Genomic DNA, 13471 nt, shown 5'->3' with positions numbered 1-13471 from the left:
CAAGTTATATGGGACAAAAATATGTTAAACAAATTTAAACAAATCAAACAGATGTTAACTTCTCTATGTCAAATTTAAAACTACTTAAAATGGACCTAGGGTTGACAGATTGGATCATAACTTGCTGCCTACGAAAACCATCATCAATTGTTCTAATGGCGGTATTTCAAATAGTAAGTATTGTATACCAAAACAATAGTTAGTATTAAATTAAATACTAAAAATAACAGATAATAATTAGAAATGAAATGTACCTATTCACTATTCACGGGATAAGGAAAGTATCATCAAGAGAAATGTAATCTTATTATGTTACTATAAGTATGCAAAAGAGGAGGCCTGAAACTGTTACTTTAATTCTTATTCATACACCTAATGTTCTATCGAATAAGGAGTAATTAAAAGAACAAAATGGGAAATTAACTGCAAATAACGGTCTCGGGTTTCCAAAAGATTCGAATTTGGGCCACCTTCAACGGTAAAAGGGGCGGAGAAGGCGAGGCATGCCCAACTCCTCTCTCTCTTTCGCTCTCTCTCTCTCTGTCCACTCCTCCTCCTAGCTCTCCAGTCTCCTCCTCTCCGACGCCATGGCCGGCGGCCCCTCCTCTCCCGACCTCTCACTCCTCTGGATAACCGTTGCTCTTCTCCTGGCCGCGCCATGGCTAGCTTCAAGCTGGAGCGGCCATCGGCCGGAGGTGATCATATCGAGGCACGGCGCAGTGGCCACCGACGACGGCCGGTGCTCCAGGGTCGGGAGGGACATCCTCCGGGAGGGAGGCCACGCCGTGGACGCCGCTGTCGCTGCTGCGCTCTGCTTGGGTGTTGTCAGCCCGGCTTCCAGCGGCCTGGGGGGCGGCGCCTTCATGCTCCTGAGGTTGGCGAATGGGAAAGCCCAGGCCTTTGATTCCAGGGAGACTGCTCCCTTGTCGGCTTCGCAGGTAAAACCCACCATCTTTTTTGTTTCTTCCTGTTTTTAGGTGTGTTTCCGTGGTTTGTTGTGGTTATTATATTTGTTATTATGTGAATGTTGTTTTTTGTTGTTATTGTTATTATTATTTTGAAAATTGGTTATGAAAAGTTGGTATTTTGGTGACAAAAGACTCATTAAAAATTGGAATTGCAGTTAATGATTTTTTTTTTTTTTTTGGAAATAGATTAGTGGTAATAAGTTTAGAAGCTTGTGGATGCGAAAAATTTAGCTCTTTTGAAGGTTAAATCTGTGGAATTTGCAGACTCCAAAGCATTGATTTGGAAAGTTAGTATCTTGGTGGCAACAGATTCAACGAATACTACAGTTTGTATTTGTGAAACATTTCCAGTTTTTTTCCCCCTCCATATGACGAAGCGTACTTGGTGGGAAGGTGGGGGAAAAAATGAAATTTGTCTTTATGAAGATTTTTTTTTAATTTTTTGACTTGTTGTGGAAATTACAGCTATTTATGATTTGCATGGTGGATTAGATATATGACTCAGATTTCACCGAAGCTCTTTATGCTTTTATTTGTTTTAGTTAAGGCCTTTCAGATAATTATAGAAAACAGAGAAATAAAGTAGATGTTTCAGTTTTGGTCTTTGGTATGTTATTTCTGTTGCTTAGAGATGAATGCTTGTTCTTATATTGATTTAACGTAGAGTTTGCAGAACCAATGAGGAAGCGTGATCTAAATGGTGACATCAGATTTACTGAGTCTAACATTCATTTTTTAAAAAAATTTCTTTGCTTGGGAGTTGTGACTTGATTTACCAATCTTAAGAAACAAACTTTTGACCTGGATTGATTAAGGAAAGAGGTCTATACTATCATAAATTACATGTGTATTCATAAACTGAACCTTCAAGAGGCAACCCCTCTAATCATTTGAGTTTGAATAGGGAAATTATTATTAAAGAACTATCCCTCCTCTAACCCCCTAAAGTTGTATGGAGATTTTTGAGGAAAATAGATTGGTGGTTCTTCAACTGTTTTTCCACAGTTTAGTGATAGTTCCAGCTCTAATTAAGCCAAGATCCATGCGCTACTAGTAGTTGTAAGAAATGGAGGTTGAAGACATTCAGTGGGTGCTGTCCATTCCTCACCACTGGGCAAGTTGCAGAACATGTGGAGTATCATAATGCTATTTTGAATTTTTGAGGACCACATACTTTAGATGAATGGCAAACTTTTTGGCCAGTGGACTTTTTGAAAGGTATGTATGTGATCAGTATTGGTCTGGGCTAGGGGTGGCAATCGGGTCGGGTCAGGCATAAACAGATCGGGTCAAATACAGGTCGGGTCAGAAAACTATAAATTTGAATCCGATCTGTTTATTAAACGGGTCAGAAATTACAAACCTGAACCTGACCTGTTTATTAAACAGGTAACCCGACCCGACCCGTTTAACCTGTTTAATAAACAGGTAATCTGTTTACCCAACCCGACCCGACCTGTTTAACCTGTTTGCCCAACCTGACCCGTTTAACCTGTTTAGACTTGTTTAATCTGTCCAACTCAACCTGTTTAACCTGCCCAACCCGACCTGTTTAGACCTGTTTAGACCCGTTTAACCTGTTTATACCTGTCTAACCTGTTTAACCCGTTTAACCCGTTTAGACCTGTTTAACCTGCCCAACAGTTAAACGGGTTAAACGGTTTAAACGGGTCCGACATCTAAAACCCGTATCCGACCCAATTAATAAACAGGTTAAACGAGTCGACCTGTTTACGACCCGAATCTGTTTAGGCCAAACCCAAACCTGTTTATGACGGGTCGAATACGGGTCGGGTTGGCGGATCGGATCATATTTTGCCACCCCTAGTCTGGGCTTCCCAGACCTCATTTCCTTCTTGTTTCTCAAAGCTTGACTTTGTTTCTTACAGTTTGTTTCAGCTTGAATACTTATGGCTAAGGATTCCCACTCTCCCACCTTTTGTGCTTTCTTCTGTCTTCTTTTCTTGCTGTTCCTTGCCTTACTGCTGTAGTCCTCATTTTCCTCATCTGAAGCAACCCATGACCTTAGTTTCATAATATTAATGGTAGTAACAATCATAATAAATGATGATTAGGACAAGAATGATAAAACAATAATTATAATTATAATGATAAAAATTCGGAATAATAATAGTAGATATTATAGCATATGATTTATGCAGAAAATCTAAACACTACTTGATAGTGCGTAGCACGGCATAGTCATTTATTAAATAAGATCGGCTAGCCAAGGATCACCTTGAACAAGCCCAATATAGTAAAAATATATTTGAGAAAAGAATAAAATTGGAGAGAATAAAAAAATTTATTAAATAAATAAGAGGGTTACAAAGCTCACCTGTCGAAGTGCTATTACTCTCTGCAATATATTCTATAATGAGCTACTAGACCTCACATATAGACTTCATTGAATGGGACCAAACCTCAATAACATTAAGCGGGCACATGAGCAATAATGGAGCCCGGCAACATGGAGCACTAAAGCTCAACAAGGTGCATCTCACCAATAGCATAACCAACCAAAAATGCTATATATGTACTTTCCTTACCAAGAACTCTACTCCTACTTAGACTAGAGATGGCAATTTATGATCCGTCCCATCAACCGAACCCACGAACGACCCGCTTTAAGTTGGTTTGGGTTTAACATAAATAGGTTTAGATCGTAATGGGTCAACCCGTCTAAACCTGTTTATTAAATAGGTAGGGTTTAGATTTAAACCTTTGATTCGTTTAACCTGTTTTGACCTATTTAATAATTGGGTCGGGTAATGACCTGACCTGTTTAATCTGTTTGAAACTTATCTAACCTGTTTGAAACCTGCTTAACCTATTTATGACCTGTTTAAAAGTTGTTTAACCCGACCTGCTTAACATGTTTAACCTATTTAAATCAATTTAACCCGTTTAAAACCCAACTAACCCATTTAACCCTTTTAACTTGTTTAATAAATGGGTTATGTGAATCCGGTCAGGTTACCTATTTAATAAATAAGTCAGATTTGGATTTGAAATTTTGGCATGTTTAATAAATAGGTCAGATTTGGGTTGATGAATTTTTCACCGACCTGCATCCAACCTACCTGTATCTGACCCAACCCGACCCAATTTCCATCCCTAACTTAGACTAACCAACAAAGCCACCTCTTCAGTCCTAGACAAAGTGAAATTCCTTTAAAAAAAATCAAAGCCCATACTCTAGTTGGTGTACTTGAGTGCTGCTCTTTGGCACTATAGGATAGCACACTAAAGTAATTATAGTCCAACCTATCTGTATCTGATCCAACCTGACCCAATTGCCACCCCTAACTTAGACTCACCAACAAAGCCACCTCTTCAGTCCTAGACAAAGTGAAATTCCTTTATAAAAAATCAAAGCCCATACTCTAGTTGGTGTACTTGAGTGCTGCTCTTTGGCACTATAGGATAGCACACTAAAGTAATTATAGTCCACAATTAAGAAGCTAAAACTCACTTAATTCTAAGATAATTAGGATTCATCTTTTGACTTGATAACCAGTTGAACTAAAATAAATATCCTACTAGAACTAGGACATGTAATGACCCTCAACAATTTATTTATATTTGGACCAGATAGCCAATGCCCTTTATTCAAAATTCCAATATCTCGATGATGTCTGCAGAACATGTATGCTGGCAATGCTGCATTAAAAGCAAGTGGCGTCCTCTCTGTAGCTGTTCCAGGGGAACTTGCAGGTCTCCATGAAGCCTGGAAGCAACATGGCAAGCTTCCATGGAAGAGGGTTGTAAAACCAGCTGCACGTATTGCTCGTAGAGGCTTCAGAATATCTCCTTATCTATATATGCAGATGGAAAGAACAAATTCAGGCATTTTTGCAGATAAAGGGCTGCATGACTTGTTTACATCAAATGGAAGCCTCCTGCAGCCAGGTGATACTTGCCATAATAAAAGGCTTGCACATACATTGGAAGATATCGCAAGCCTTGGACCACAAGCATTTTATAATGGCTCAGTTGGAATTAACTTACTTAGAGATATTCGGAACTCTGGAGGCATATTAACAATGAAAGACTTGCAGAAATATCAATTAAAGGTGAGGGAACCAATCTCTGCAGATTTCATGGGGCTAAAGATTTTGGGCATGCCACCCCCATCATCTGGTGGTCCAGGAATGACACTCGTAAGTTTTTTCTTAAATCATTCTTATTACATATTGTTTTTTACTGAGTCCCAAACAATAAATTATTTTGCTTTATGTGATGAACATAAGTTGCAGTTCTCTCCATTTCGTGCCATTTAAAATCCTCTAGTTTTATAATCCTTGTTCTGATTTCATATGGGAATATTTTTCTACAATTCAAACTGGCATGTATGTATAGGGGATAAAATAGGCATAGTTATCTGGCCTCACGTAGAATGATTCAGATTTGATGAATTGTGCAGTAAGCATAGCATCTAAACAAGTGACCCATCACATGATAATAATGTTTCCCTTGCATTAGTTCTTTGTCAAAAATCATAAATGGCTGTTTTGGACTTCTGAAATAACTATTATTGTTCATTTGGCAAACAAACCTCTAAAAATGACTGATCACGCAATAACTACGTTGTCTTCTCTTTAGTGCTATTTTTGTAAATGGCTGCTTTGAACTACCAAAAACACTAATATTATTTATTGGGATTGCATTTTATTTCCGGAATTAGATGGCCTAGCTCCTTTTGCCCCTTCCATTCCATAAACAGGGAACCAAAGCAGGATAATAGAGCATTTTCATGAAGCTCGAGCATTGCATTTTGATTCGATAATATGCTTTCTTAGCTGACCAACCTCGACTATCATTGTTAATAGAGTTACAACCTACCAGCCAAGCATCTTATATCTTTTGGTCCTGATCGTTGTTGTAGTGTTTTTTTTTTTAATTTCTGATATTCTTGTAAAATATTGAAGCAAGGTTCGTCGTCTCGGTACCGGACCTCGTATTGGTGCCACACTAGCATAGTATCGATACGGTACAGTATGAAGCTTTTTTGGCGTACCGAGTGTCGGTAAACCACTCGTACTGGATACTGATATGGTACGATACGCTTCATACTATCCGGTTTGGGTCGGTACGACGTACTTTGTATTGAAGTGCATGTTATATGTTGTCATTGAAGACCTTAATTTTTCTTCCTAGGTTGTGCATATGCATGCAGAAATTAAGTAAATTTTGTTGATATATATGCTAACTTTTGTTATGCTGTGAGGAGGAATAATTGCTAATATTTTTTTCTGGTATGATAAAATCAATATTAACATGTTTATAGGTAGTTTTCTGGCATAGGATTGCATGTCAAACTCAATTTAGGCTTAAAATAAAAATATATAATGAAAAAATAAAAATTCTGAATAGCTTGAGGTATAACTAAACAAGTAGGGGGAAGTCTCAATGGTTGCAGTTGGGTGAATTGTCTGAAAGTGGAAATAGCTTTTGGGTTTTTTTTTATGGGTAGTCTTTGGATATTTGATCTAACATATTTAAATAATATGGGGGAAAAGAGAGTTTTTGGCATATCCGTGCCCCTTTTCCAACCCAAACCCAAAACATCCTCTTTTCTTATAAAGGGCATCTAGGACCTTTTTCAAAAAAAATGTAATGAATGGGATTATCGCAAATGACAATTATAACCTTATTTATTCTAGTATTAAAACACAAACTCTAGCTATGATCTACTCTCAGCTCATATTCTTTATGATTATAACATTAGGATGGATTAAGGTTATGATCATGATTTAACATTATGAGATTATTGGAGTTAGATACCAGTTGAATGGCAGGGACTATTTTGTCATGTTCATAAGGAATTCAGGTCCTGAATGTCTTTATTTAAGAGAAGGCAACTGTTTCAGGGTTGAGTCATGGAAAGGGAGATAACACGTCAAAATCCTAAAAATAAACTCCTCAATATCTTTTTTTTTTTTTTTTTTTTGCATGTCTTAGCATGTGTTCAACACAAATATTCATGTTAGACTGACTTTATAACACATTTTTCCCTTTTTCTCTTCTCTTTTTTTGATGGCACAGATATTAAATATTCTTGCTCAATATGGAATTCCTTCAGGTGTTTCTGGCTCTCTTGGGCTTCATCGGCTTATTGAATCACTGAAACACATGTTTGCCATGAGAATGAATCTTGGTGATCCTGACTTTGTAAATGTCACAGAAGTTCTCTCTGATATGCTTTCCACCAAGTTTGCAGAAAATTTGAAGAAAACCATTTTTGACAATAGGACTTTTGATCCTAGTCATTATGGTGGGAGGTAAACAAAGATTTAACCTCCTAATATGGCCTCAATTAAATTAGAACTTACAGATCATAGCTTCCTGCATGCAGTTATAGTTGATCTAATATAGGAAACTAAAGGTTGAGTTTTACAAACTATGGGATTTACATATTCTATCTAATTTATTTATTTATTTTTTAACAGTGGCAACCACTTGATGTAGGTATCCAGGGAGATTCATTTGGAAGTAATTATTTCCTAGAGACAATAATTTTATTAATGACCCATTCTGGGAAAAGTAAGGATCATGCTAAAACTTTGAAACTTCAATCTAATTCTCTTCCTTGGTGGTCATATTATCTATATGTTTCCAAAGACTAACATCTTGAGTTTGCAGAACATTATATCTCACAACAACATTTTAAAATTGTGGTAAGATGAATTCATCCATTTCAATTACAGGAAAGGATTCACTGAAGTGAGACGTCTCTTTCATGCATGACACATGATCTGCTTTGAAGTATCCTGGTCAAATAGTTTTTTAGGCATGCAAATCCGTGGCTTGTTGAGATAAACATAATTTTAATATTAACACTCAAAGTAGTTAACATTATAATTCAGAAAATAAGAAGAAGAAATGATGTTTGCCTATCAATGCTTACTGTCTTGTAATTTAAAAAGGATGTAGTGTAATATTTATCATTTGGTTTAGCAGTACCTCATACATGAATTTCAAGAAAGGTGTTAATAGTAAGAACTGACGTGCTCAGGTGGAATATCATCCATGACCATGGAACCAGTCACTTGTGCATTGTTGATAGTGAACGAAATGCCATTTCAATGACTTCTACTGTCAACTCATACTTTGGAGCACGATTTCTCTCACCAAGCACTGGAATAGTGCTTAATAATGAGATGGATGACTTTTCTATCCCTGGTAATGCTTCTGCTAATGTTCCACCACCAGCTCCTGCAAACTTCATCAGCCCATTGAAAAGGCCATTATCCTCTATGGCACCTACAATTGTTCTTAAGGTACTTTCCCCTTTCATTCTAGCAATTATCTTTGATTCATAGTTTAAATTAAACCTGATGTTCGAAGACAGCATGCTAATTTTTAGATTGCTTGTACTTGAATACTTGTATGTACCATTCTTGTCCCATTTCATGATGATCCAGCACAGCAAATCAGTTACTTAGTACCGATGGAGGAAAGTAGGATCAAAAATCAATGGGGGTTATACAAACAGATATGCAAATATGCAATTTGAATAGTATTTTTTTTGTAAAGAAAAGGCGGTAAAAGCCTGCTTCTTCATATTATGATTGGAATTTCCAGTTCAAATAGTATCACAGGAAGAAAGCGGGTTATATGAGATTCGTACCGAACTAGTAAACCTTAATGGCTGTAGTTGTTGAACAAATGAAGAAAATTCTCCCTGAATCACAATAATCTTCCCATATAAGTGCTCTGGATTAAATGCTCATTTTTATTAGTGTCATCCTGATTGCTGCAAGCAACTACAATTATCAAACTCCTGCTCATTCTCATTTCTTTTGAGCAGCATAGACCCCTAAGATGGTAGAGGCACTTTGGAAAAGGTGAATGAAAACTGACTAGATAAAACAAACAATAACCATAAATCAGAGAAGCTGAGAACAAAATGCAAGATTGGTGAAGGGACAAAGGCAAGATTAGGAAATAAGATGCTTAAGAGTCTACATAGAGTGAAATCCAACAGATGATCCTTGATCCTCTCCAGGTGAATCATGCTATCCTTTGATAATGAGATTTACTTTTCTGATAAAAGCACTGGCTGCAAGTGATTTCTTCCGTAATTGAGACTTCTTAACAGATTCTTAAGTCAAAAGTAGATTATTTAGAAAAAAGAATATCAATGTGCATAATTTTCAGGAGGTAAATAATTCTAGATTTTGGATAATATTTGCATAATTAAACATACTATAGCTCAACAATTGTGAACTAATTATTGCTACTTTGCTATCCTTGTTTTCTACCTTTACAGGATGGACAATTGAAGGCTGTGGTAGGTGCAAGTGGAGGAGCTATGATTATAGCTGGGACTACTGAAGTATTTTTGAATCATTTTGCAAAGAGAATGGATCCATTGTCTTCTGTTATGGCTCCACGAACTTATCATCAGGTTTCATTACAGTCCCCTCACCCCAAAACATACACACAGATACCTTTTTTGCCATTTTCGGAGAGGATTTTCATCTAAATAACCAATCCAGACCAAAAAGATTTTCCGGTTACATTTAATGGTTATGTTTTGCTCTAGGATTTTTCTTAAAAGATCCTTAACTGACCTTCCGAAGATGAAGATTAGTATATTCTTCTTTTTCCTTGATTTAGTGTTCTTGGTGTTCAAATTCCATGATCTTTCAATTAAATTTACTTCTTTTTGTGCAGCTAATCCCAAATGTGGTTCAGTATGAGAATTGGACAACAGTAACAGGAGACCATTTTGAACTTCCTGCTACAACAAGAGCAGACTTACAGAAGAAGGGCCATGTCCTACAAGGCCTAGCTGGTGGTACCATATGCCAGTTTGTTGTCCATAGCCTGGAGAACTCGAAGATGCATGACGGGGTTAAGTTTGGCGACCTAACTGCTGTCAGTGACCCAAGAAAAGGTGGTCTTCCGGCTGGCTACTGAACTGCTGGTGTGATTCCTCAATGAAGTGAAGCAAGAAAAAGCTCCATTCTTTGATATTATTTCTGTTGATGCTGAACACTTAAGATGATGCTGAACACTTAATCTAATAGCAAACTGCCTAAACAAACATTTGTTCTGTCCATTTGCTTGCACCAATAAATCGAACCATAAGTTGAAGCTTCTGCAAACAAAAGTAAATTGATGAATTATATGGGGAATTGTGCACTTGGTCGCATTTTAAGGTTTTAAGATCATGGTTCTATATTTTATCCTTACATATAAGTTTTTCCAAATTTGATAGTTGAGATTTTGTAAGAGGTATTTGGCTGCTTAAATGAGAAGGTTGGTTCAAAGTTGTAGAGAATCTTGAGATCACAAGGAAAAAAGAATCTCAAAAATTCTATCAGGCACCCTGAAATATTTGCCCCCTCAGTAAGGTAAAATTAATAGCTTTAGTTTGAATTCTGAAAAGACTTCATAATCATAAATCTCATGATTCTGTAGTAATACGAAAGCATTTCAAATAAGGCAAATATTTAATGCAGAGAGGCCTATTACGAAAGAGTTCTCAAAACCTCAATCAGCATTTCATTATAGAAATTTTTCTCTGTAGGATATCTGGAAAAGGCTGTGGTTTGGGAAGGCTAAGCAACAGCTATATTTTGTTGTTCACTAAATATTCATCTGGTTGGTTCCTATTGATGTATAATGTCAACCAGCAGTGAAGCAGCGCTATGCTTCGATTTTTTAATAGATAGAGAAGATTAAGAGTGGGAGTGAGAGTGAGAGAGAGAAGGCACAAGAAGGATTGAAGTCGAGTGGGTTGGGCTGGATCAAAGATAGGGCTTTTGCATGTTACAACACACATAATCCAAGCCCGGCCTAATCTATCCACAACCCAATAAGTGTGGCCCAAGAGCAGCCCAATGAACTGTAGGTGAGCTCTTGCTGAAATTGGGCTAACCCAATAAGTATGGTCATCCCCCTCTGCAATCACAATTGTATTATTTCAAAAGTGCTTTAATGGCTTGATTGCAGCTTGTGATTGGAAAGATATTCCCTACAATGACCACTAATTATGAAAGCATTGTAAATAAGTACATTTACTATCTTATTGGGCTCACAGACTACTGGCCCATTTCCAACCCAGTTCTTAATCGGTCGGAAATTATGACCCGGCCTTAGCCTGGCCCAATGCGTGCTTCAAAAACAAACCAATGGGTGAGAGAAATTTTGGGACATGAAAGTAGATGAGGTTGCCACCGAGGTGGTAGCACGGTTGGAACGGGGCTTAGATTCTACCGGACTGACCCATGTTCGAAACACGCGGGCGTCGATTAAACGTGGGGACCGGATGCCCCCTACCTGGTTTGCCCGGTAGAATCACTATCTAGTCTGTCGATACCAAGGTTGTGCTGGAGTGACGTTCTCACATGTGGGTAATGAACTAGTTGAGGGATCCACAGGTCGGAAAGGATGCGCGGAAACTTGCGGCCTGCATTGAATATTCCCTAGTGGAAGGGAGGCCTAGTGGGGGCTGCTACGCGGGTGAGGTTTCCTCTTCCGTCTTATTTTTTATCAAAAAGAAGAAGAAGAAGTAGAAGAAGAAGAAGTAGATGAGGTTTCTTGCCATCTCAGCAACAAATTCTTCTACATTAATTTTTGAATACACTGTAGTTTAAGCCTTTTTTCTCTTACCAGATTTCAAATGATTCTAATGCCGGGACATATGAGCATACCTACTTAAGTTTGATATATATTGCTGATCGATTCTGTATCAATTTAAGTTATTGTGGTGTATATGTTTGAAGAGGGCAACGGGCCTGCATAACCCTCTACCTAAAATCCTATCTACCTCATTATGTAATTGTTGTATCAAAGTAATAATTCTCTAAGGGATATAATAATCTCACCTTCTTCCTAACCTTTTCTTTTGTATGTGGGAGCTGCATGGCTAAGATCTTATTAAAATCAAATGATTGGGCATGTATGGTCATAATGGGTTTTAGTAAATTTTCACAAGTTCAAACTATAAAAAGAAGAGGGAAAATAAATGAATGTGGATTTGGACCATATAGTAACAGAATCAATTGAAGTTATCAATGTCCCATATGTATTTGCATACAAAGAGAGAGAGAGGGAGAGAGAGAAGATGAGCCTTGGTGCGACAGTTAGGTTGCTTTATTATGTCTTGAGTGTTAGGAGTTCAAATCATGAAAATAGTCTCTACATATATAGACATAAGAGACTAGGTACCTCTAGGACTTCTAAATCCTGCAATGGTGAGAATCTCATACACTCGACTACGTAGAGAGAGAGAGAGAGAGAGAGAGAGAGAGAGAGAGAGAGAGAGAGAGAGAGGATAAGCCTTGCTGTTGGTAAAGTTGTTCTATTATATCTTGAGTATTAACAGTTCAAACCACGGAAATAGACTTTTCATACATAAGGATCAAACTGCATACCTCTAGCCTTTTCCAGATCCTACAATGGCGAGAATCTCATACACTCGACCGCTTTGATATAAAGAGAGGAGAGAGATGCCTGACTACCAACTTTATCTCTCATCAGACATAGAATTGGATTTAATGCAGCCAATAGAACTCCTCCAAACTTTATTACTCTAGCCTACAATGGGAATGCTAGTCTTTTTTATTTACCATGCAAGGTTGAAAAACTTTTAAGACTTGTTATCATACAGAGTCGGGCAATTTCCCTCGTCTTGATAATGTATTGTTGTTCGAAAATCTCTAGTAATATGAGGGTTAGTTGTAAATTTTAATGATTAAGATTTATCCACAAGCTCAAAAGGTTGCAAATAGCCTCTCTCTTTTTTTCGTTTTCCTTTTTCAGTAAAAGTTGGGTGACTTCCATCAATTCAATTCATGAGAAAGGCTGTCCTCTAGAGAAGTAAAAAAAAAATAATCCTGAGAAAGGTTACAGATAGCCTTGCCAACCAAGTTAGTTACTCTTCTAATTCTTTCCAACTCAAGATACTGGATGTTATTGCTTATTCCAAAGGGATAAGAACCCATGGTCTTCACATCTTCACTTTCTCATACTCTTCTCCACTGACTATATATTTTCCACAAAGCAAAATGTATATCTTATATAATCCTCAAGCATATTCTGTAAATTAGAAAAAAATTCTTTTCTGAAATCCTCTTTTATTAGATACACTCTCTTAACTAGCTCTTAACTAGAAAGAGAGAAAAACAAAAGAGATTCCAACATTCCAATCAAAAACAAGAGAATATTTATTAAATATTAATAGAAATTAAAATTGACAAATCATAGTTGTCTCTTCTTCCTACATGACAAATGCCAAAATACTTAATTATTATCACTTTCTTGGCTTGATTCATATTTTTACCATTAATGGCTCTACTAATAGTCATTAATGTGTGTTTGGTTTTAGAATTAAGTAAAGGTTGAATAGCAATAGTAGGTAAAAAGTTATCCTATTTCTGTTTGACTATAATTTCTAAAATAATTTTTAGCTGAGAATATTTATATTCAAAATAAAGAGAAATAAATATTAATGACGACTTTATATAAGGCATAGTTTATGGCAGTTT

The 13471-nt window shown here is 37.0% G+C and overlaps 1 protein-coding gene across 1 annotated transcript; it reads left to right on the top strand.

The window, feature by feature from the left end:
• The first annotated feature begins 277 nt into the window (after positions 1 to 277).
• On the top strand, positions 278 to 10145 carry GGT1 (gamma-glutamyl transpeptidase 1). Its single transcript, XM_017844739.5, has 6 exons — positions 278 to 938; positions 4613 to 5131; positions 7017 to 7252; positions 7987 to 8251; positions 9244 to 9381; positions 9651 to 10145. The coding sequence occupies exons 1-6, from the start codon at positions 588 to 590 to the stop codon at positions 9894 to 9896; spliced, it is 1755 nt and encodes a 584-aa protein (XP_017700228.4). The 5' UTR covers positions 278 to 587; the 3' UTR covers positions 9897 to 10145.
• The last annotated feature ends 3326 nt before the right edge of the window (positions 10146 to 13471 follow it).

Source organism: Phoenix dactylifera, chromosome 7, assembly GCF_051530095.1.
Source record: "Phoenix dactylifera cultivar Ajwa chromosome 7, Ajwa_hap1_PhDact_Kaust_v1.1, whole genome shotgun sequence".
NCBI lineage: Eukaryota > Viridiplantae > Streptophyta > Magnoliopsida > Arecales > Arecaceae > Phoenix > Phoenix dactylifera.
The sequence above is the reverse complement of the archived record's forward strand: the minus strand, read 5'-3'. Positions and strand labels throughout refer to the sequence as shown.

Coding starts and splice junctions, on each gene's coding strand:
- GGT1 (XM_017844739.5), top strand. CDS start 588: ATGGCCGGCGGCCCCTCCTCTCCCGACCTCTCACTCCTCTGGATAACC. Junction 5,132..7,016: donor GTGGTCCAGGAATGACACTC/GTAAGTTTTTTC, acceptor TTGATGGCACAG/ATATTAAATATTCTTGCTCA. Junction 8,252..9,243: donor CACCTACAATTGTTCTTAAG/GTACTTTCCCCT, acceptor CTACCTTTACAG/GATGGACAATTGAAGGCTGT.